The following is a 25663-nucleotide window of genomic DNA, read 5'->3' as shown; positions in this document are numbered from 1 at the left end:
ACTATACAGGTATTTATTTTGTGTTTGATTTACATCTAACTGTCAGTGATGTTGGATTTCAAACTGTTTTGCTTGCAGCCTGTTGACATTTTTGTAGTCATTTTCACAAAGTGGGAGGCATCATCGCTTTTTTTTTTTCATCAGTTTGCCTGAAAAGCTAAAAATACTTTGTGTTGTTTTCTGTCCACACTCTTACGTACAAATCTATAACCAAAATAAAATGATTTCTTTTATTAGCATTCAAAAATAATGCATCTTAGTCACTGGCACACTGTCTGTCTACATGGACCTTCCAAAGATTGTGTTTCTCGCAGGATGAATCCAAGCAGGGGTGAGACTGACTGGTATTAATAGACCGTTGCGGCATTCACGCAGGTACTATTAATGAGGCCACTCCAGAGATATAAATGTTGGAGGACCATTACCTAAACGAGGGAGCTAATTAGTTTCTTTTTTAAATCTATTCTTGTGTAGTTTGACGTCTAGTGCTCTGAGTACAGTGATTATGTAAGATAAGAGAAAGAAAGACAGACACGCTAATTAACAGACAACTGAATGTCCTGGTGTGAACAAGCTGATGAATATTGACAAGGAGCAGACAGCTCTTCACCAGCAAACACTGACACCTGTCATCTTATTTCCAAACATAAATTAAACTTGGTGTGTGATTGTGTGCCTTGGTCTTGGTGTTCTGGGTGAATGTATACGAACACGTACAGAATGACTGCATTTCTTTTTTGGGGGGGGGGGGTTTGTTTGTTGTTGCACGGTCACATGACAGTACGTGTGCTGCACAAGGCACGTTTAGAGCAACTGATTGCATTAAGTTTCTTCCTCTTAACGCTCCTTAACAAGTCGCGCAGGGAGTCTGCTGCTGTCATTGCTGCAGTGTGTGCATGGCAGGCCTATGCAGTCAATGAATATATTGTAATTATAGTGTTAATTAAAAATAAGAGAACACACTCTGCCTAATAAAGATCATTAAAAAGTGTTGCTTAAAGGTGAAATGAGCAGCGTCACCTCTTTGTGTTTTACATCTTGCCTGGCAGACAGAGTCAAGTTGAATCATGCTTACATAAAAATTTTTCAGTTTCTTCGTTTACTTTGTTTTCTCTTTTCTTCAGGACATTTTGAGCAGCAAAACGAAATCACTGCAAGCATGTCAGAGTCAGTCGGTCAGCTGTAGTGTCCCCGGACAGCTGCTGAGTAATGACAGCGAGTGCAGTCGTGGGACTTCTTGATTACAGTGACGAATGTGTGCATGTGCGTGCGAGCTAACCTCATCTCCAGGTCATGGCTGTCTTGGGGAGTGAAGCTGTGCAAGGCCACATAGGTGTTGAGCTTGAGGACGTCTTTCTGTAGCTGGCTCTGCTCCAACTAGACACAAGACACCCACGGAAATACATGAAACAAAGCACATTTGGTTCTCAAGATGGAAAAAGGAAAATGTGGCTGACAAGTTAAACAAAGCTCGTAGACACACAAACACAATACAACACCATATTCTCTATTGTCACTTTTCTCGCAGTCGTATCTGAAAATAGTCTTTTGGCATTCACATAGGCAGGAGAAGCCCTTGTTTACAGTACACTGATCGACCGCGGAGATGCTTAAGTTGTTCTGCAATCTGTTCCTTCTAATCCTCCGTCAACATGAGTGGGAGAAGCAGGATCACTTTCGTGAACGCTCAGGAAGTTAAAACAGGACAGGGTTGTGGGTGGAGAGGAAGTTGTTGGGGAAGTGTTAGTACAATTAGCAGGGAGATGCGCCGCCGCTCTGGCGCTCTTCACACCTGCTCAGAAAACTGGTGGGCGTTTTCTTGTTTCATCACCAATACCTTGCGCATGAGTCCTGCCTGCTGTGTCCCTGAAATCCCTCCAAATGATACCTTGTCCTGTTCCTGCACAATGCCTGGAGGGGTATTTTGCTAAAAGATATGAGAATGGCGTTTTAAGGCGCACTAATGGCTGTTTTTGCCAGACAGCAGGAGAATGCTCCATCTTTGTGGCGCTGTATAGTAATGAAGAGAAGTGTTTCTGATCTTTTGTGGCTCCCCGAGCGTCACCCGTGTGGACTAGCAATGTGGCTGATGGATGAGTTGAGTTAACCGAAGCCACAAGGCAAACTGCCTCTGTGGCCTCAGGGTGAAAACAATAACATCAAGCAGTGGCAATCCATTACAACAAACTAAGAGCTGCTCGCTGGCCTTGAGAGACTCCTGATGCTGTGGCAGCCTGGAACACTGAATGAGAGGTAAGGCCAGGATAACAGCTTCCTTTGTAAGTGAGTTATCGGAAAAGAAGGCGGTATTTGAGGTGAGGGACAATGGGATGGAGGAGCATTGTTCATTCCTTAAAAATCTGTCATCACTCTTTTTTTCGCCTCTTGGGGAAAGCAAAACAACCTGTTAACTCACATATTCTCACCTTATAAGTTTCTTATGGAAAACATGTTTGCCAACAGCTGCTTATTTAGGAATCTAGCTGACACAGAGCAATGTTAGCTTTAATTTGGAGGTGTGTTTACAGACACCTGGTGATCTCCTTCCAAATATCTGGTGATTTAGGCCCTAAATATTTCACCATGTTCACTAACTAGTTGCTAACTTTGTCTTATGGTTCTGGGCATTTAATTTCCATTGTTTTTCAGACCTTCCTTTCTGAATTGAAAAGCTGAAAATGAAACCAAAACAGTAACATTGCAGGCTGTAAAAGCAAATGAGAAAGAGTTTAAAGATGATAAAAAGCTCCATAAAGCAGAGAGAAACTGCAGTCTGGTCATGATGGTTTGTCATGACGATCACCTTTTGTTTGATCCATTGTTTTGTCGTGCACTAGTTTGTTCCAGTAACAATCATTTGGCTTTTGGAAGTAACAAATTTTTATACATCTGACAACAAAAAAAAAGCACCAGAAGACCAGAAAGAAATCACAGAATGAGCCAGACAATTTTACTGTCAATTGATCTCGGCTAGTTTAACACTAAACCTGAAAAGTGTGAACAGATGGGCATCCTGTGTGTGACTGCACGTGTTCCCATTTGTGCGTGTGATCCTCTCATCTCAATGAGGAGGCTCCGTCTCCGTGAAGCAGCAGTTTTTGAGCGTTTTTCTCTGCTCATTACCCCGCAGAGCCTCCATCTGTCTGTCCGACAGCCCGAGCTAATGGACCTGTCGGCTGACAGACAAACAGCCCGCTGCCAGCTGTGCTCGGTCCAGCCTGATAACACAGCACAATGCAGTCTCTTGCCCGAAATGGACGGCTGGACTGCTAGATTGTATTGCAAAGGATGTGTGTGCGTGTTTTTTGCCTTGTATGGTTATTTGTTCATTTTCGTGTTTGTCCAAGTATCTGTGGTCTTTTTCCACTGTTGACAACGGAGATAAACATGTTAAACTATAAAAGTAAACAGGATAGATGGCTGCACATAGAAAATATGTACAAAGAACATTGATACTGAAAGCACCTCTCCCACAAATCCCACCATGGGAGTTGAAAAGATAGAAAGGAAAAGAACAGTTTTGAAATCTGCCCATGAAATATTCATCGTTACTCTGCAGGAGGTGGCGAGATATTCACAGAGGTTGAACCTTTTGCTTTCTAGCCTGCATTTTGCACCATCAGCACTCCGTCCACAGGGTGGAGAATAAAAACAGCAGCACAGATCCCAGAGCTGCACATCCAAACATTACTGTAAGGTCAAGCCTTCTCTCTATCAGTGCAGCCCAGTGGTTGTGTCAGCTTGGGGATGATTTGTTACAGCAGGAAGAGAAGTTTTCCATCAAAGTCCTGGGAAATTCAGCAGTGATGGTGGGGGTGGGGGTGGGGTGGGGGGTGGAAGTGCACAATGGTGCAAACTGGACACAGACTGGCTGGGTATCATTTCACAGAGTAACCACAAAGAGTTCAGGGAGAGGCTTTAAGACCGCACCAATAAAACACTGTATGAATCTGAGCTGCAGAATAACAATCACTGAGAAAACTGAGGAGTTCAGTTTACTTGCTTTTTTCTTTTTTTTTTCTGGCTGGAACGCCTTATAAACTCGAGATTGTGTCCCTGACTCACTGAGTGATGAGGTCGGTTGGCTGAATGTTGGTTGAATTTCCCCATTGGCCATTGCTCTTTCAAATAAATAGGTGTGAGCAGTCCTCAGTTATATCCTCAGGAGCACAATGACACATGCACCAAGTACATAGTCCCACCATATACTCGATGTTGGAGACAAAAATGAACTACACAACCTATTCTTAAATATGAAAATAATTTCCTGCAAATACAAAATACTTGAATATCAACATAGAAAAGAAGCAAAAAGAACTTTGTATTATTTCCTCTCAGTTCAAATAAGCCTGATTTGTTAGCACTTCTGAGATGCAGGTGAATGTCAGCGGAGCAGAACTGCTCAGGCATCTATTGTGCGCTCCTCACACACACCTGTCAGCATTACATGTGTATTATGTAAAAATATTAGGAGGATTAGTTTCTCACCGGCAAATGGTCAGGCTTTCTGTCTGGCTGGTGGTAATGCTCCGTCCCGTTCTCAATGACTGTGAAAACTGGACAAACATCAGAAAATAGATCAATTGTTAAGTGTCTAAACGCTGCAGTGTTCCTCAGATTACATGTTGGTTGTCTTTACTATTTTAGAATCTTAACAGCAAAGAGGAAAAAATGATGAATGTTGTCTCATGAGTGGGAGTGCAGAAAAGATGGAGGGGTAATTATTGTGAACAGTCAAAACAGTCTCTTTAGGAGCAGGAACGTGCTCCGTAGATTTTACACCAATCAACCTGTTTGAATATGAGATACCTTTGAAAACAATTGGAAACACTGGCCTGGTGGTGGCCTCGAATCATCAGAAACACGATGACTTGCCTTGTGTGCTTCATAAATATCCAGACTGTACCAAATTTGAACACAGTTCTTCACTGACCGCAGTTTATTGCATTACCCCGATAAGCCAGCGGTTCTGTGGTCGACACGCGGCGCAGGTTAAGAATGAATTCGTCTCTTCTTTTGTTGGGTCAGGCACTATTCTCTGAAGGAAAGAGTCCAGCAGCATTGTAGCCATGCTTCAAATAGCATTTTCAAACACCAAGGGCTACCTTTGTATCCTGGTGGCACAGATTGTCCTTGCCCTTCACTATAGAGACCAAAAAAACCCACCCATCACTACACCAAGAGCTGCACACAATGCAGATTTTCAAAAGAAAGGTCAAAACGTTTCTTTTGGCCTTTTTCTACGAGATATTCTGGAGCAGACTCGGGGTGAGCATGGCAAGACGGCAAAAAGAGCGAGTTCAGCTCAGTGGAAAACAGCAAAGAATCTTATCTGATGGATCATAAGAGGAGAATTCGATGTTGCAACCTTCTCAGACTCTCTTGTGGGAAGAGCAACAGCGGTGTGTTTTTTTCCCTGTGTCACTGCATGGCTTTGATCCAGATGCACAAAGTGTACCGCAACGGATACTCACCATCATCGCTGTGTTTTCTCGACAGCTCCTGCCTGCTGCTGTGAGCCACCACTTCCTCTGGAACTTTATCCAAGTCACTGGTCTGCATGGATGCATGAATGGATGGATGGATGGATGGATGGATGGATAGGTGAATGATAGATTGATAGATGGGTGAAGATAAAGAGACATAGATTCTTTACAAATTTTGGCCTAGAAACTAGCTAAACTTCATCCACTTTCACAGACTAACCAGCTATTTTGGAGAAAAACGGTTTTGTAGCAACCATGCTGTTTCTAAGTCTGCATTTGGAAACTATTATCATAACCCCTGTTGAGATCACATTGTCTCTGTGAGCCTCCACCGAGACACACACACACACACACACACACACACACACACACACACACACACACACACACACACCCATTCACCAACAGCTGCACAGGACAGGACAGGATGGCCCAAACCCAACAGCTTTCAGATGTCATCACAGGGAGGCACACATCCAGACTGCACATACAGCTTAGCTTACATTAGAAGTGATAAGCTATGAAAGACAGATTTCCTCGTGTATTACGCACACACAGATGGAAAGGAGGCCGGAGAGTGGAGCTCTCCAATCAGTCCAGTCCATCTTCAGAGCTGTAACATGAGTGTTTGCACCAACAATTCCCTTCATCACCGCCTGGACCAGACTGCCTTTATTGGTAGTGTTTACAGCCCAGCAGTGGCAGTATCTATTTAGACCATCAGCTACACTATGTGTGGTGCACTGGGACGAAACATAATAAGTACAATACTGAACTGTGATAATCTACAAGTTTATACGTCTGTGAACATTATGGTGTACCGAGGAGATACGAAGAAGGAGAAATACTTTCTGTGTATACAATTTATCTGTGTTTGGGTTTAAACAAAGACAGTGAGAGTATTTACTGTTAGCAGGGTGAAAACAAACACTACCCGACATGATAAATGATTCTCACCGAGTTTCTGTGCGGAGACTCAGAGCCGCTGGCCCTCTTGGCCTTCTGTGCCAGGGACGTACCAAACCTCAAGGCCTCATACACAGGGTCCACCTTATTGCCACAGGCTTGAGAAAAGAATTAAAGACACGATAAAAGCTGATGGTAAACAAATGTTAAGCTTTCAGGACAGCCACGTGGTGATTTACAATACTATAAAACCTGGAAGGTAAATCTTATAAAACAGCTCAAGTGGAAAAGTGGTTCTGTAAGAGTGACGTTTGCTCTTTAGAGCATGCGATCCCAGACAGAACAGAAATCATAACAGATGCTCACCGATGGGCATGACTTCTTTGATGCAACCATACTGTTCCTGGATCAGTAATGGAGAGCTGTAGTACCGCCGAAAGCCTTTTGGCTGAGGAGAGACAGAGAGCGAGAGGAGAGAGAGGAGACAGACGTCAGAGACAAATCGACATGCAGCACCACAGGCAGCGGCCTGACACTGACATACAGCACCGAACTGTGTTTGGGCGGATGTTTCTCAGCACTTTGCACAGAGAAAGTTCGGCCTCGCTGGATGTCGGACATCACTGTTTGGATGAATCGCCACAACTATACATCACACTGCAGACTGAATAGATTGAGCAGTGTCAGATAAATATCTAAGATATAAAAAAAAAAAAAAAAATTGCTGCTCCTCACCCCACTGTTTTCTGTTTCCCCAGAAGTTATAGCAACCAGAGATTGTAAAGGGGATGTGACATTGACAGGCGACCGAATGAAACAAAAACACGGTTACGTTGGATAAAATTGCAGATTTCTGTGCGTTGAACACAACTCAACGTTATACATGACATAGATCTAGCTGATTTCAGGCACCTTTATGCAGAAATGTTACATATGATGCATTTAAGTGACAGGATCCACTGCCATGAAAGTGACAAGAAAAAACTGGTCTTGAGGTCACAGTCTTAATTTACTTGCCGGTCATGTCCGCCTCCCGTCTGCAAAGCCCCTCAAACATTTATCATTCATATATCCATTTCATACCTGCGTCCTATCCAATCAATACTTGCACATCACCTCTGAATCCGTCTTAAGGACAGAAGACAGATGGAAACTCTCCTCAATCCCAGCAGACATGATTTAATATATATATCTTCAGGGTTGTTTTTTTTTGCATTTGAAGACTGAAGATAAACATTCACCTATTAAATAATGGCATGCGGCGTTTTTTTTTTTTTTTTTTTTTTTTACAAGATTAATGTTTCTTGATTACAACAACCTCTATTCTTTCCAGAATGTGAGGATCAGACCTAAATCTCGTAGGACTGCATTTTTTTCCCGGTTTGTTTACATTTCATGTATTCAAGTGGCAGGTGGTGAAATCTGCATCGTAAATCAGTCCTGATTAATTCTTCATTTGACACTTTTCATGATGAGACGGCTAAAAAAAGCAGCCCTTGAGCTCTTCGGGCCCATCTCAATAAGTGAGGTGTCAGAGTTTCAGGGGGCGAACTCATTAAGGGAAAGGTTAAAAGCGTGCACTTGTTGGGGGCCCGTCCGGGTTATTTGGCCACAAACGAGAGACATCACACAGCCTGAGTCTTTAATTCATAACTATCATATATCTAAACCTACGCAAGTTTAGAAAAGTTAGTTTGGAAATATGTTTTCCAAAATGTGCTTTTCTTTTCACTAAAAATCAGAGTGGACAGCTCTCTCTACATAAATTATTCATTCATGGACAGGTGTTTCGGGTAGACATTCTTCCTCAGCACACAAACAAAGTGCAGGTGAGCCTTAAAACCAAACCCACTTTTATCCCCAAAAAAAGTCTGGAACAGCTGTTATCAGCCTGAAACACCCATAAATAATTTAATTTGAGAGAGAGATGTCCCCTTGGTGAGTTTTGATTTGGAGGATTCAGCACCCATCCACACACAAAGGGGTTGAGGAGGGACGCATAACTCTGTTAGCTGGAAACAGTAACTATTAATATTCATAAATAACAGCATGGACTCTACATGCATACGGGGAACGTTGTGAGTGATCTTGTTCTGTCAATCACTGCATAATCTTTAACACATTGCAATACGACGAAGAGTAAATCTGGATGAAGCTGAGTGTGGATCTACATGCAGTGGCCTGGACGAGCTGTAGATTTGTCAGTGAAATGCAGAACAAATGTTATTGTTCTGAATCCGTAAAACTAATTTCTGAATCATGTTGCTGCAGCAGATTTAGTGCAATACGCAGTTTGTGCACTGTAGTAGTACTCAGCTTATCGAGTTTCAAGCAGTGACTCACACATTAACTGACACATATTGATTATTAATCATGTTTGATCCAGATCTCCCAGAAACTCCAAACAGACTGGACCTGTCAAGACTGAGGCCAAATCAACTCTTTCCCTCTGAGTGCATACTGTATCTGCAAACGTTATACACAACCATAAAAAAAGGAAAAGTGTGCGTGTGACTCTAGATAAGTAAAAAATGTTTGTGAAACCCAAGTATTTCTTTACAGCCTGGGAACCAGACACATCTGCGAGCTCATGTTTTATTTGCTCTGGCAGATGCGTCTGGTGACACTCCCATTCAGACCCGGACTCCCATCCGTCCTGATCCGTGTCAGACCGCTGAGCCTGCCAGTGGCAAAAACAAACACCTTTAGATGCACGTTGACGGGGCAGGTTTCCCCAAAGGATTACGTTGTAGCCCGTTTCATGGCTGCCTGCTGAGGCGATCAACTGGACCGATTCCAAAACACCTCGTGCCTATTAGTCATGTACACACCACAATATGCATGTTTGGGTGCTGACAGACATATTGATTCTACTCCATCACCGGTCATCGCTGCATGCTATAGTCTGTTTACATTTCGCTGTTGCCCACCATGATGTCATGTGCTTTGTTGCTCTCATCGATTGTAGGTCTATCCAGTTGTGTCCAGAGGCCTTTTGGTCTGCATCCATTGATAACTCCCTTTGGAGATGAAATATGAACCGAGACGTTCCAGACATATTTGTATTTGTGGCGAATCGGTCTAGCGATGCCGAGCTAATTCCTTTATATAGTCTCTGAAAACATAAAAACAGCATAATTAGCAGATTATTGCTGATAATGATAGATTTAAGTTTCTTCTTAGAGTGCAGCTTTTCTATCTGGTAAGAAAATGTTATGTAACTAAATAGATGAATCAGGGCCTGTTAGGAGTATTTTTTTAAACTACGTTTGTTGTGAGCTCATTGTCACTGTTTCAGTGAGTTCTAATGAAGAGATGGTGATACACTGGTTTCATAGCTTGTAGAGATTCAGAGCATGAGGTAACTTGATTTCTTTGCAAAAAGGCTCTCAAGCCAAGAGAAACAAGCATGGCCATAGAAGTGTCCAAGTTTAGAGTAAGTTGAATTTAGAGCTGTACTCCACTGGGGAAACTTCCCTTTTTATGCTTGACCTCTCAACCTCATTTTCCACTCCTGAGAGCCGATCATATCTTCAAGCCTCATCCCTCGGGCCTCTCGTGGAAAGACGTCACGAAAGGAAAAGAGAAAGGCAGCCTGTACTGTCAGCATTACTTCCATATCATCTCCATATGACATACATTCACTTTATTCTTGCTGATTAACAACTCAATTTTTTCCAGATTTCTTCACAATTCCAGCCAAATGTTCTAAAGGGAAGCGTAGTCAAATACTGTGGAGGAACGAGGTAGGAAAGGTAGAAAATCACACATAAAATGACCTGACAGAGCTACAGCCTCTCTCTGTTCAGTGTGGGATATGTGTGAATGACTAAAGAGTACCAGATCAGTCCTCGCTGCCAATTTGCTTTGCTTTGAAGTGGAAGCAATGAACGTTTTCTTGGCGCTGGCTTTCACTGGTGCAACTGAACCCTCCCCAGTAAAAACACTCATCCCACCCCAACTCCACAGCCAAATGGTCTCATCGTAATGCAGGTCCACAGATGATAAGGGGCGATGATGATTGTGCATCACATTATGGCCCCTGATCTCAATTAGCATCACCCAATAACAAGGACAGGGCCCCCAGAAAGTGTGCTGCCGGGAGGGAAACGATGCACAATGACGATGACGAGGCTTGATCTCTCGGTGTAGTCGGGGGGTTATTACAGTACAGCGTCATTACATCTGACTTGTGAGGTAATAACACTTAAAAATCTTGATTTACTGACTGTAAAATAAATTCCCCTCCTCAATATTGCAGTTTTGATCTACTTTTATTATGTCGAAGCACATTTGAAATAGACCAATCAGCTCTGGTTTAGAGTTTTGGCTCAGTTACGGCTCCAATTTAGAGCTCATTAGCACAGAAACAGCTTGTATGAAACAACATAGGGAAGTAAATTGCTGAAATGAAAGCATCTTCTGGATTTGTTCCCAAAACAAACCTCACAGATGCATTTTATAGACTCCAGAGAATTATATAAAATGACAGAAAAACTGAATGAAGTCTTAAAAACCTTGTATCGCTTCATGATTTAAGAAAATCAGCTTATTTTAAGGTTGACCAACGGTTTTCCAGTCAGGTTTTCAAAAGGTTGAAGAATTCCCTCAGCTTTTAAAGGTTCAACATGCTTCAAACAAAACTAGTTCACACTAAGTATCACTCAACCACATCTGAATGCAAAAGTGTTTAAAGCTGTTTTAAATGGCAGAAACCAAAGCTAACTGATGGCTGCTATCAATAGCGGCATATTGGGGCCAGAGTACTATTTATTCAGTGTGATTATCATTGATTAATATTGCCAACCTTCCCTTTTTTGTGATCCTCAAAAGTTATCACAATCTCATTTCCTCTGGTACTGATAGAAAAGCTCAAAATCGAGTAATTAATGATGTAATAATTATTACAAATATTATTTTCCACAACCGAATTTGACCAGTGAGCCGGGCTTGACTTTAAAAAAAGGAGACATCAGGACTGAGATAGTGAAATGTCAAACACATCATAAAACTATTACGTGCGACATCTTCAATAGTTGATATGAAGCTGCCTCAGGGTGATTGTATCGATCCTGATTTAATGGTTTATGCTGACGGCAGCTTGACGGCGATGAGGAGGGGCCGGTATTTTTGCATTACTATTATCTAACACACAGACAGACAGAGTGATGATATAACGATGATGAGGACGATGACGAGGATGGATGGTGGTCACAGATGTACCAGCACACTCACACATAGAGTGTGATTTCTGAATAAGCACATTCTGGTGGGAAACGGTCGGACAGCCAATTCTAATATGTCTGTTTTGGTTGCTAATGACATCAGCGACTATATTCCTGAAGCTCAGAATCTCCCAAACTGTGGACAGCAAAGAGACAAATGCACCGTCTGCATCACGTCTCATGTCTTGTTTATTCTGTGTCCTGCATCTTACCAGTTTGCCCATGCAGCGCTGCTGTCCCACTCCATTCTCACATTTGTGGTGGAGGCTCATCTTGCAGGCTTTGCAGCGGAGTCCGTGCTTTGCCGTGTTTCCCGCCAGGAACACCACATGCTTGGCTGTTGTACCTGATACACACACAGACAAGAGGCAACAGGCTCAGATCTGTCATGTCGGGAACTGGACTCACATGCTGTTCCTAAGCGAACAGCAAATTACACACAAAAAGGCAGAGGTAATGGAAACTGTTGCTCAGAGCAACATCTCATTCATTTATTCATTGTCTTTACACACTTATTCCTAGCCAGAGTTTCTGGAGTCTTTCCCAGCATGCAATGGGAGAAACCTGCGAAGTGACATGTGGAACATTTTAACAGGGACAAAATTTAGCAAAAGCGACACATGATACGCACTCTTGCAAAACCGTTTTCACTAAACTGGCTGCAACTGAGCTCGTGCTATCTCCACCATGTGAAACCGTTTCAAACTGCTGCCTGTGTGCAGCTCATCCACACTTATTAATGTGTGACTCACAGTTGCTGGAATAAATTAAGACTAATCTGACTTATTTGTGAACCAAAGTTACGCAACATTGCAACTGCAAGCACTCAGCATGTACGTGCGCATTTGTGCATAAAGGTGTGCGAAGGAGTAACAAATGAATACGGAGAGTGAGATAACTGAGGAGACAAAAGGGAGAAAGATAGTCTTGTTCAGGGCGGAGATGTGAGATTGTGAAGAGAAAGGTGTCGGCAGAGAACAGAGCTCACATGGCAACAACAACAGATTGTATCATTGCAGCTCAGTCTTTAATGCAGATCGGTGAGCTGGGGCTCTCTCACTGTCTGTGGGTTTGTAACACAGAAAGAAATACAACAACAGAGCAAAACGTGAACAGGCAGGTTTGCATGAATGTGCAGTAAGTGAGCACGTTTGGAGAGCGAATGGGGGAATCCAGCTTTAGCTTGTCAAAAGTTCAGCTTCCTTAACTTTTAAAGATTTAAAAGATTACTGTCTAGACCCTGAAGCATCATGGGCTGTTTTCCTGCTCAAGGAAGAAAAAAATCCTCAATATTGGAGTAAGCTGTAAAAAAAAAAAAAAAAAAAAAAAAGTTCATATAACATTTCATAAGCATCTCCAGCATCCACCTGTAGGGTTTGACACTGGGGGAGGAAGCGTTCATCACTGCCCAGCCTCTGCTCGGCTGAGGCTGTGTGTGCATGGAGGGAGTGATGTGGCCAGAGCTTAAGCATCAAATATTACCTCTGTAAATATTCTGCATTGAAATGTTATGATAACAAGTTTGGCTGACTGAGCTGAACCTTGACTTAGCAGTTAAGCTAAGAGACAGCTGCTACTTCACTGTCAGAGCTCAACAGTAACGGATGCCAATTTGCCACTGGCAACCATTTCGAGAAATTCTTGGCCTTTAGTTGCCAATCTGGCAACTGCTTTTTAAAAGTCAGTACTGAGCCCTGCACTGTAGAGGCATGTGGCACAAGATCAAATATATGAAAATGTGAACTCATAATCTTGTGGGATAATCATGAGAGTAGAAAGGGCTTCACATTATCTCTGTGTTATACATGAAAGTGTATCATTTAACAGCCATTCCACATTAACAAGAGAGGACAGTATCACAGCGTCCCTGTGCTGTTATTAGTCGTAGTCTGGCAGCCGTGCACTTCTGGCTCTTTATTGATTAATCAATAAGCACGTGCCCTGCCCTGGCTGAAACTCTGCATGTGAAAATATGGACATGCAAAGGATTCATCGATCTTCAGTGGGCGTTGAGAGCGCAGGGAGAGTATAAGATCTGAACAAGCCAAATTTGATCTCTGAAAGATCGTCAGGCCTGTTCAAGATTGTCATGTTGGGTATAGTTGTTTTGTTTGTGTGTGTATGTGTGTGTGTGTGTGTGTGTGTGTGCATTGTGGCGTGCAAATAATTTCAGCATTTCAGTTCGGATTATTCTCAAAAATGCAGCATAATCAGTTTGATGAGCAGAGGTTCAGTGAGCAGAGGTAACATTACTGTAAATGTGAAACCAAGCAGAACACTTGATCCCCGAACAAGACAGCAAACACAGGATACTGTGTACTTGAGGTACAAAGCCCCTCATGTGTAGTTTACTTAGCCAAAAGAGGGGAAAAAAAATCTCTGCTTGCTCTTCGCGGGCTGTAATGTGAACTGGAGTAACGGCTGTCTGGAGCTGAACAGCAGCGACAGACACTCGAAACTCAGTAATGGGTGGAAAACTGGATCTGTATTCCCCATTTAAAGCTCTTGTGTTGCTTGGCTGAGCCTCACTGACACAGAGCGGGAGCGGAGTTCGTTAACCTAAGACGGAAACCGAGAGAAACGTGATCCCGGCCTGAACCCTCATCGGTGAGCCACAGATCACCACAACAACAACAGCAGCAGCAGCAGCAGCAGCGGCAGCAGCGGCAGCAGAGGCAATGGGCACAAACCTGTACCAATTTTTAGGTCACACTAAATCAGGTCAGCTGATTTTGTTTAACAAGCACTTGGAGCTTCATTCTCCTTCAGACATCTACAGCATCTTGAAAACAGCCTGACTAAAGCTCTTGTCTGTATCTCTGAATGCACGGGGAGTTCTTGTTTTTCAATAAAAGCACATATGGCACACAGCACATTAGTTTTTAATTGAATTTGGCCAATAGAATATTCGACAAAATAGCTGTAAGCCTTGTACAAGCGACCACATGGCAATGACAAAAACGTGCTTCACGTACAAAGGTGAGAGACTTCAGCACCGAATAGCAGCCGTGAAGCCACACTTAATAACAGCACCATGCATCCAAAATGGGACTAGAAGTTCATACTGTGCATTGGAAGAAATGGCTATCACAACGTAAGAAATCAAATTCTTGATATCCTCAGTGCAGCCACAACGAGTAGTGCCTATGCCTGTTAACTGACCTGGCTATCATCACAATCACAGTGATTATATTTCTGTTGCAAACAAAAACAACTTGTAGGCTGATGACAGTGGTTATACTGTTATGGAATAAATGTCAAAATGTCAGAAATAAACAGAATAATGTCCAAAGTGCAGCCAAAACGAGCTGCTATCATCACAATCTTGACGATTACATTTCTAACTGTAAAAATCTGTGTAGGCCCAGAGACGGGTTCTGAATCTGGATTTTCATTTGCAACCTGCAATCTTCTCATCACACATAACGTAGCAGAACGTGTGCGAGCACACACTCCAGACACCCCCCAGCCCACACACACACACACACACACACACACACACACGTCATAGGGCAGCACGAGTATGCAGCCAACTATCGGATTGGATATTTCTTTATTTTAAAAAAATATATACTAAAATACTTGAGAGGGTTTAACTGGGGCTAAGCAGATTTGTGATGTGGCTATAACACAGAGTGACAGTGCTGCTCTCTCTGGCATTTGATCTTTCTTGGCTACTCTGGCTTCAAAGCCCACTATTCATTCACTCTCCACTAAAAGACAAGACTTTGCCTCTTATTTTTTCCCACACACTCTCTCTCCCTGAATTTCCCAGTCTTCCTCCCGACAGCATCTCTCACGCTGCACACTCCCCTCACAATAGCCACACATTGATCCATTAAGCTCCAGTTCTCACTTCACGCCTCCTGATTTCCTGTGCAAATAACCTTCATCATGACAATAACTCCTCCACCATCTCTTCTTCTTAAGCTCCTCCAAAACACTGACCTGAGCAGCATTCTTTGGTTTATTTGCAGACGTTAATTAGTGTCTCCCACAGCCATTTGATTTGTGTTACCACTGGAAAAATCCATTCCCCCATCTTGAGAACTACGTAAATAAAGCCTAAAATGTGTAATACATTTAGGCCCAACTATTCCTATGTTATCTGCCAAATGGTATCATATGTGTATGTTTCTCTGGCAATATAGATTTGAAATAAAATTTCCTTCAAACAAAACAAATCTGGATAAGACGATAATCCTCAGCCAGGCCAGAGTCTCTGTCTGCCTCTCACATTCTCACAATGAAAACAACCTGGTGTTTTGTAGGTATAATGTTGATCATGTTTACCATCTTAGGCTAGCAGTATGCATGCTAGCATGTGCTAATTAGCAATAAACACAAAGTATAGCCCAGGCTAATGGGAATGTCGTTAGATTTTCAAAGAGAATTTTAATGATGGCGCTGCATAAAAAGTCACCAGAGTTATTTCAGTTCATCCTGAGGGGGATGCGAGCGTGTGTGTACCAAATGTCATGAAAATCCATCCATTAATCGTCAAGACATTTCAAAGAACACCTCGTGGTGGAACGAGAGGAAAAGTCTCGGGGGACCATGAATGTCTGTGCAAACTTTCATGGCAATCCATCCAATATTTCTGGAGATATTTCAGTCTCGGCTAAAGTGGTGGACCAACAGACAGGCGGACTCTGCCATCAATAAATGTCGCTAGCATGGCTAAAAATAGCTACATGTAGTTTGAGTCAAAGTTTAAACTCAAATATGTCATCACCTCCAAAAATATCAATTTCTTTAAACTCTTCATGATTTGACTTTTTTCAGCTGGCATTTTCCCCGCTGGCAACCATCCAGTTTGACATTTTATAATGCATTTTTTTTTCTCGAGTACCGGCGTGAGAGACATTTTTAAGACATGGCAGACAATGTCACCCGTTGACTGTGATGCTAGAATGGATAAATGCAGTATCGGTGGAAGCGCAAGACACGGCTGTTGCATCTTGATGATAGACACCCGCTAGTATACATCTCTTACACAGTGAGAGTGTGTGTTTCTGACACTTTAGCGCAGCACGTGTACGTGTTAATGCAGGGAGGAATAGTAAAACCTCAGTTATCACCACAGCGGTGTACCCAGTCTTGACCTCTGATCCCAGATTAATTTCTCTGCGGGGGCGACCAAACCTGTCATGTATAGCTCAGGGATTTCATAGCACAGATTGGTGATGAACATCAACTTGTCTTATTAAGGAGTCCAAGAATCTGGATGCCTTGATTTGATGCAGTTAAGGGATCGTGAAAGTAAATTAACCCCTAAAGGTTGTTGCAGGATGTCAGTGATTACTGACTGACAGTGATATTTTGTAATAGCTTGTAATAGCTTAAAAGTTTGCAATTGTCATCTGCATGCAGTGTATCTGTCATTCAGTGTGTCCTTTAAGAAAATATACTTTTTTTACTGTGCAAAGTATAATCCCTCAAGCTATTTGTGTTGTTACATAAACTCACAATCTAAAAGCTGTGAATATTTCATTTCTGCAAGCCTGTCCTGCAAATTATATTTCACCTTCTGCCGGCCACAAACAACCCTCCCATTCACTCATATAGACGTTTATTTCATAAGGAGGGTCCTGCGATCAATAACTCAGCATTAGCGAACAGAACATTTTTATGTACCAGTGAAATTAATTCACTGTGAGTTTCACAACAAGGACACTTGCTTTTCTGAGCTGCATGCTGCATATTGCATTTAGCCCATGTAATGAATGAGCAAAGAACACGGGTGGAACACAACAGGAGCGAGTAACCTTGGAATAAATAAAGGTTAAACATGCACGCTGAATGCACTTCGTAAACTGTAACTCTTAACAATTTTCTGGATAACAGTTGCTCTTTGTGTTGTAACCTGAAATACATGGACAGTTTCTATTATCCTTATGTTGAATTACAAGCAGTCAATGAAACAATGTATGAGCTAGTCTCTTATATACTTACACAAGAACGGAAACATGTTCACTGCTCTATTGAATATTACTAATCTAGTTTGCTCTACCTTCCTCTGAGTAAACATAATGAATGAGTCAGTGAGTACTTTAATATCATTTAACCTTTTTTATTATAGATGACACCTTCAATTTGTACAGGCTCTTATTTAATAGAGGATCCTCCTTTAGGAAGAAGGTGGTGTTTTCCAGGCCGCCTTTTGCACTATTAACATACAGGTATTAAACTATATATTAGTGTAGGACGGATTGTAATTATATGTGGATTTAAACACCTTTTTACTAAAGCAGTAACAGGTATAATGTGTACGATATGTCGGTATATATGTAGAGGGGCAGAGGAGGTGCTCACTGTACTCTTTGCTCGCCACCTTTGGCTGAAGTGTTACTCTAAGAGCCCTAAGTGCTATCTTTCTACAGATCATATACAAAGACCTGTGTGTCTGTTTGGGTTTGTGTCTGCAGGATGAGACTGATAAACGCCTGAATGAAAATCTGTACCGACAACACTTGCTTTGTACTTGAGAGAACCAAGTGTGATACTGTGCACAGAAAAGTACAAATGTGGATTTAGTTTGTTGTGCACTTATATCCACTCAATTCCAAGTACTTTCCAACCCACAGAACCTTGTCCCCAACTCTGACAGTAATTAGTTCAATAAATAATGGCCACACTAATTGAACTCCATAAACTTTGTAATGAATGGGCATTAGGATTTAATAATCACAGTATGCTTGTACTCTCAGTTTGAGTCCCCTCCAACACCACTATGTCTCTCTCTCTCTCCTGTGAGCTGCTCTTTGACTCCGGGACACTGAGTCAGACTTTGACAGCACCATCGCAGCTTATTATGCACACACACACACACACACACACACACACACACACACACACACACACACACACAAACAGAGAGAGATAGCCATCCTCCACTCTCTCTCTCTCTCTCTCTGCTGCTGACCATGCTGTGTTCTCATTAAAGCAGGACAAATGAAGAAGAGGGCAGTATCTTTTTTCATGAGTGCACCAGAGGGCTCACCACCTATCACAGGGCCAAGCAGGCCCGACATCACACTTTCATTATTAACTGACCACCAGAGGCCCATTCGAAGCTTTTTCCACTGGACGCACCGCACTGACCGCGCTACATTAAACAGACCAGTGTAAGCAACGATGATGGTAGACATGTATAAATATGTCTTATGGCAGAATGAGTTTTACTTAAGTCGTCACACATTCAAAGCCGGCGTGGATTTTTGATGGCCACTACCAAAACTGTTAACAGATTTGTTGGTGTCCTCCATCCTCATGTGACCATGTTGATGCCAGAAATGAAGTTTATGCTAGTCAAGCTGGAATTGAAATGATGAATTTGTTTGCAAACAGCTTCTTATTTACACATCCAAGAGATATGAAGTGAAATAATCATTCATTTAGAGTGTGACAGTTAATCTAATATTCACTCTCCTTTTAGCTTGGCTTTGCTCTCCACCACCTCCTGAGGGAAATATCTGGCTCTTTAGCTGATCAGCTGTGTTCACCTGCTGAGTCGCTAACTTTGTCTGCTCGAGAGTGAGAGTCAGTCAAGTTAATGATCTGAAAATTCCGTGCATTTATCACTATGAGTGACGCCTTTCACATTACACATTGTCATTTAATACATTATTAGTGTAAAAGTATTTTTTTAGAGCTTTGACTCAGTCTCCAAACTTACAGGGCCAATTTATTTTGCTTTTCTTAGTTTAGAAGAGGGAAATCCAAGTTCTTACTTTAATTTCCTTCAATTACACAAAGAAAATCAAAGGTTGTTTGCAAACTGGTCGAATATTGGTGTTACTCCAGCGTATGTGTGCCCATTTACATGCTCGTCTTTGAACTGCCTACATTCCCACCAGTCGGACATCTTCTATCCGCTACCAAACGTGATATCAGGGGCTTGCTGAGCAGATGGTACAGGCAGCCCTTGTCATTATCATGCTGCTGAGGCCCTGAGATATAAAGACTTAGTGGCCTCTCAGTACTGATGGCTAACAAGGGGGAGCAACCGGAACATCTGGTGAGGGGAGAACAGGTAGAGGAGCTGGCACGGCTGTTGTTGGCTATCTGACATCCCAGAGGACAGATGGAGGGATTTGGCTCGGTGTGCGAAAAAGGAGGACGGAGATACTTTGGTCACATGTCAGCAGGTCAAGCTGGATGCTCAGTGTCAGGTGCTGAACTGTCTGAGTGTGTTTCAATACAAATGGCTTGTGTGCACGTTCACCGTATTTAGCCTCTGAAAACAAAGGTAGCTGTTTTAGGAGACTATAACCTCTTGCATCCTGCTGTCTCCATTCCAAATATGCATATTACTGCATATTTATTACTCTCTAATTTTGATTCTGACGGCAGTAAAGTTTTCCTTATACCTTCATCGGGTTATCTTGAAAGATAAGCTGATGAAGGACTCATTATGAAAAGGTTATGCTCAATGCTGTGATTGCAAAGTTCATTCGATGATGTGCAGGATTTTTTTTTTTTTTACCTTGCTTTCTGCTACGATCCTGTCACCGTGCTTTGTTTCATATTCTGATGACACTAATGAAGGGGGGAGGGGGCGGTAACCATACCTACGATCATGTGGTTGCAGACGTCACAGAACGTGGGTTTCTTGAAGATGTGCTCCATGAAGCAGTGTCCCGCTGAGTCTACCTGCAGCGGGTTGCGTGACTGGGAGCGTGATGTGGGAGGAGGAGCGCAGGGAATGGCTGGAGGGACTGGAGGGATGGGGAGGTTGGTGGTGTGCGGCGGGGCCATCCCGATGTTGCAGAGATGGCCCGTGCTGCTGCTCACGTCAGACAGCAGCTCCGTCTTGTTGTCGCTGCTGGTTCGAAAGAAGTTGTCTGCGCTCTTGCTGCGGATGCTCTTGGTCTTGAAGGACAAAGAGCGCTTGAGTCTCTGCAGCTGAAAAGAGAGAAAAAGAGTTGAAAATGGAGCGAGGGAGAGAAAAAGAATAGGATAAATGAGGACAGAGGAGAGAGAGGAGAATTCAGAGCAACAGAGTGAGATGTGAAGTAAATCAATTCCTGTTATAGCCAAAATAAATTACAAGCTTAGTCTCTAAAACCTTCGGGCAAATGTCTCAGTGGCCGATAAAAAGACCACGGCTAGGGGCAACTTATCACTGCTCAGTGGAAAACCTTCGAGGTTCCCTACCTGGAAGGTAATGTGATTTCCTGTTTAGGGCGATGCATCACGTCAACACTATTTCTCACACGCTGTGCTGCCATTTCTGGCCGCAGCTTCTATCAATCTCATTAGTCCCCTTTTTTACAGTAATGCTATTCATAACACTCTACACTGACAGCTCCTCATTTAACCTCTCAGTGTGTACTTCCTCCTCAGTGTAACCACTTAATTCTGGACTCAAACATGCAATAAAGAATCTCTAAGCTACTGTAATGTGATTTTATGGTTCTGGTTTCCGGCTGGCGTGTGGCTGCAGGTCTCTAATTGAAGTGAAATGGATTCTGTTTTAAGTAATGCATGAGTAGGGAATGAATCCTAATGGTCCATTATATACTAACACACAGTACATGTCCATAATGTAACTGCAAACAGGTAAACACCTGTGGGGAGTCACTGCATCTGCTGGGTGCTCAAGGTTGATCCGTCCTCCTCTAAGTTTATGACAGTATACACACACAGACACAGTTTACATCAGCTGATTCTGAGGCGGGATATTCTTATTAAATGCCAGACTTAAACTACAAAACAATAAGGTGAATAAACAGACATACGCTGCTAGCTGCTGATGTTTTTGGCTAACATGCCTGAGCAAATTGTTTAGAGAGCTCATCACTGCAGCTTTGGTATGGTGAAGATCAATCAGTTCTACGGGTCACTCTGGAAACAATCAATTTGGACCCTTTCTCTACCATTACCACCCACACACACACTCACACACCAACAGACATGAACACACAGCACACACGTTCGACTGCAACCTCCTGCAGCTCTTCACTCGCATGGCTTTCAAACATCCTGAAAAGAAAAATGATGGTAAAACACAACAATAATGTTAATGCAGCTGGTTTCAGATAACTAGATCAGATGGATGAGCAGTTTTTTTTCTGTAAATTCTACATGTGTTGCACTGTATTTACAAAAGCCGTGACAGTAAAGGATACCACGCTTCTTCCCTGTAAGGTGGTTTTAAATATTTAAAGTAGAAGACAATCGTAATAAATAAAGATCTCTCTCTATCATCAAAGTGAGGGAATGTGTGCATGCATCGAGGAGCTCATGCTGTGTGTGATGGCACCAGAAGAGCTGTGTTCTACCATGAAGCAGAAAGGGTTACTGGGGGCTGGACGATGCAAAACAAACTAAAAAAGCCAGTGACCGTGTAAGATTACGTGTCAAATCATTGTAAATAAATACATTCACTGATGCAGCCTCGGAACAAAGAGTGTGCTCTATAAACATGGGTGATGATGAGCTCAACCTTTTGTGCCATTGACTCCGCGAAGTGATCGATCTTAAAAGGCAGTAAAAGTTGTATACGAAACAACTTTTATCTTCATATACATGCAGGTATGCTGTTATGTTATGATGGACTAAAATCAGCTACAGTTTGCACAAGAGTGGAGGCTCACCTTGCGCTTGTGATGTTCAGGCCTCACAGTATTCTTAAAGGAGGAATAAAAACACAAACACAGCTTTACTTAATGATAGTAAACTTATTCTACTTAAGCTGTCTGTACGAATGATGAAACACTTTCTTAAATCACTTTTCGTCTTTCTGAGCTGTTCTACGACTCTGACATATTGGGAATGAGTGAGGCTGTTTGGCAGAAGCTTTAAACTTAAGTGAGAAGTCAGCCAGGAGTCTCTTGTAATACCCAGTGACCAAACGTGCCAGAAGTAAGAGCCCACATGCCCGAGCTTTAAAAAATACAATGCAACAGAGTCATCCCAGATGAAAGAGAAAACTGGCCGAGGTCTAATCGTACAAATGCAAAAGCCTTATATAAGAAAAAACGGATAAAATAATACAAAGTGTGAGTCTCATCTGTCCCGTACAGGAGCTTCAGAAACAGGACAGGGGAGCTGCTGTGATGACTAGTCCAATGTTTTACTGCTAATTGTAGTAGTCTGGGCAACATGTGGCCCACATAGATGGCAAAAAACGCCTGAGGCAGCTGTGGATCTCTATCACACAGCCTACTTTCCTACAACAGCCACAAGTAGAAAGTACAAACCCATATGCCACTTATTCTCTATGAATACACACATAACAACCATAACACTTCTTTTACCACTACGGCCCACCATGAACCTGTTTTAGGCTAACCGAGAGCTTTAAATAGCCTTTCAGTCCTCATTGATCGAGCAACGCTGAATTTAAATGCCATGATCCGGACCAGTTATTAGACTTTTACCTCAGGAAAAAAAAAAACTGTATTTTGATTAAAGTCTTAAGGATCTATGAAGTGTGTGAGTTTTAACTGGTCTCATCCTCATCTAAAGGTTGTTTTCTTATATGGTATAACATCATGATGTTATTCTAATGGTATTCCAACCCGCTGAGGTGGCTCGCTGGACTCTTAGTGGCACTTTAAACATGTTATGTTAGTGTTTTCTGTCCTATTCGTACAGCTGATGATATTTCTCAAGTCTATCCTCCTTGATTTTTAATAAGCATCAGACTGTTGAAGCTGTGATAAAAGGCTGATCAGTGTGTGAGTCAGTGTTAAAAAAAAAAAAAAAAAAAAAAAAAAAAGAAGTGACACTTTAAAACATGTTGTTCTTTTTGGGAGCTGATCCCTGTTGAATCTATTTTATGGTCATGTTGATAGAAGTTTGTTTACCCTGCTCTATTAATAAGAGTTGGGGTGATGTATGGAGTATCCCACAGTATATCTGTCTGTCCGGGGTGATGGTAAATACCAGATAATAACAGGACAGTCCTACCTTGGTTTCCTGCTGGCTGGCGTTCGCCGTCGGGGATTTGGGTGTCTCATTCTGGTCCCGTTCGTCCTGTTTGCCCCCACTTTCGTCCTGAATCATGTTGGCCGGTGGGATCATCCTCTCTTTTTGGGATCTCTAAAAAAAACGGCTGCTCTGTAGAGTTTGTTGTCTCCCCGAGCTGTTTATGTCGTTCCCATTCCTACATAGTCACCGTGACCCGAGGACAAAAGGAGGAGAAGTCATCCAGACCCGCTGCTGCTGCCGCCGCTCCGAAGAGGAGGTCTGAGTCTCATCCGCCGACAGGAAGAGATAAGAAAAATGTCTTGAGGAGGCAGAAGAAGTGCTCTCCGAATTAAAAGTTTAAGTCAGTCCAGTTCAGCTTCACAGTGTCCTCTCCCTCTACAGGAGGCTTTGGCGTTTATCGTGTCGTCGCGCGTAATGCTGCCAAGACATCTCCAAGTCCACGCCGCGCGCCGTGCGCCGCACACTGCCAATACTCTGATGGGCGGAGAGCTGTGACCGACCAGGGGAGGGAAGGATGGAGAAGGAGGAGAAACATGACACAACGACTCTGTCCTGCCAAAACTCAGATGGAGGACATACTCAAGAGAAAAACACCCATATGGTCAACTTGAATCCCTGCTGAAGAAAGTGAAAAGATGTGTAACAGGATGGCCACTTGTTTCTTACTTCCAGGGAAAACCCACTGGCTTATATTTTTTTTTTTTTCTTTCTAGAAACAGGTTTTTTCAGTGATCTTCCTGGTTTAGACTAAATGATATGGACTGAGAGAATCTATCTGAAGCAGGTGAAGACTAAATAATTAGTCACATATAGGAAATTGGTCACTATCATTTTGACCAAAATGATATTGAATTGTTAAATGACTAATTCACATTTTGAGAGTCACTCGTATTTTATTGCTGTGTGTTAGCTAGCAAGATGAGAAGTTTGATTGCTTTTCAGTTATTGTCCATTAAATAAGAAGCTACCGTGCAGCAATTAGGTTAGCATTATCTTAGATTAGCATAAGGGTCCTAAATTAACAAATTACCCCTACCAGTTCATGTAAGGCTCACTAATTAAAATATTATATATTGTTTGTTTAATCCATACAAAAATGTGTAAAAGTGTAAAAAGATGAACCTCTTATTTGGGGTTCATGTTAGATATGTGCTGGACCTTCTCTCTGTGGGGAAATAAGCTAATGTGGAGAAGCAAATTTGTTGTACACTTTGGTTTTTGTACAAATTAAACAGCCAATATAAAAAAACTAACATCACAGCAAGATAAGCATAATAGTGGCTGCTGAATGGTCGCTAGTACACAGCTAAATGAGAGTAGTAGCAATCTTCCCATCAAAAAACATGAGGAATTGCCCTACAGGGTGCCCTTCAAGTGGAGAAAACATGATGCAGTTCCATATAGGTTTCCCTATACATGCTTGAATATAAGTTTGCCTCTGTGTACCTTTAAATGCTTAAATAGTCTGCAGTTCTCTGTGTGTTTTTATGGCAGAGGTGTAATAATAAAACAATTTTAATCTTACCAGTTTGGAACTGTGTCACCTTAAATGCATCATAAGCCTCTGCATACTGGTGCCCTTTTCACTGTTTTTGCTTCTGCCCCTCAGACAGCCTGAGTCCACCACTGCAGTCTATTATTTAATTAATAATAAAAAAAATAAAAAAAACACTGGAAGGTGTCTGTTGAAATTCGCTTTTCTGAGAGAATAGTAAGAATACTACTCAAGGAGTCAGACATGAAAACAATGACATAATCATATATTTACACATAGATGAGCCATTATATGGGAAATAATCAGCATGATGACAGTTTAGGTTTTAAAGTGAAATATCAGGCGTCTCATTCACCTCGGATGGGATAGGCGTGTTGCTCGTTGTAGTGATACATCACGCTGCCTCCCTCCAGGCTCCCCTGTGATGCGATGTCCTTGAAGTTGTATCGCGGGATGAAGGAGGCAGGCACCAGACTACAGCCTCCTCGCTCTGACAGGAATGCAAACACCAGCACAGTCCCAAGGACTGAATCTGCATCCAGCTCAGCGTCTGTTAGAGATCAGAGGGGATTCCCTCCCCAAAAACTCACCTACATCCTCTGACATGAGAC

General features: G+C 42.4%; 1 protein-coding gene across 2 annotated transcripts in view; it reads right to left on the bottom strand.

The window, feature by feature from the left end:
- Positions 1-24025, bottom strand: part of stac (SH3 and cysteine rich domain) — a 30674-nt gene extending 6649 nt beyond the window's left edge. Inside the window, exons 1-9 of one of the 2 annotated variants that reach the window (XM_076749451.1) lie at positions 23537-23998; positions 22219-22251; positions 20191-20524; positions 11830-11963; positions 6759-6840; positions 6444-6550; positions 5475-5556; positions 4489-4556; positions 1280-1377 (exon numbers count right to left, since the gene is read on the bottom strand). In XM_076749451.1, the coding sequence (XP_076605566.1) occupies positions 1280-1377; positions 4489-4556; positions 5475-5556; positions 6444-6550; positions 6759-6840; positions 11830-11963; positions 20191-20524; positions 22219-22251; positions 23537-23650 (1052 nt within the window). In that variant the 5' untranslated portion in view covers positions 23651-23998. Of the gene's footprint in view, positions 1-1279; positions 1378-4488; positions 4557-5474; positions 5557-6443; positions 6551-6758; positions 6841-11829; positions 11964-20190; positions 20525-22218; positions 22252-23536 lie in introns of both variants that reach the window. The other variant, XM_076749452.1, reaches the window with a different exon arrangement.
- Positions 24026-25663: the final 1638 nt, after the last annotated feature.

This window comes from Chaetodon auriga, chromosome 14, assembly GCF_051107435.1.
Source record: "Chaetodon auriga isolate fChaAug3 chromosome 14, fChaAug3.hap1, whole genome shotgun sequence".
NCBI lineage: Eukaryota > Metazoa > Chordata > Actinopteri > Chaetodontiformes > Chaetodontidae > Chaetodon > Chaetodon auriga.
Note: the sequence above shows the minus strand (reverse complement) of the source record. Positions and strands in the feature narration are given on the sequence as shown.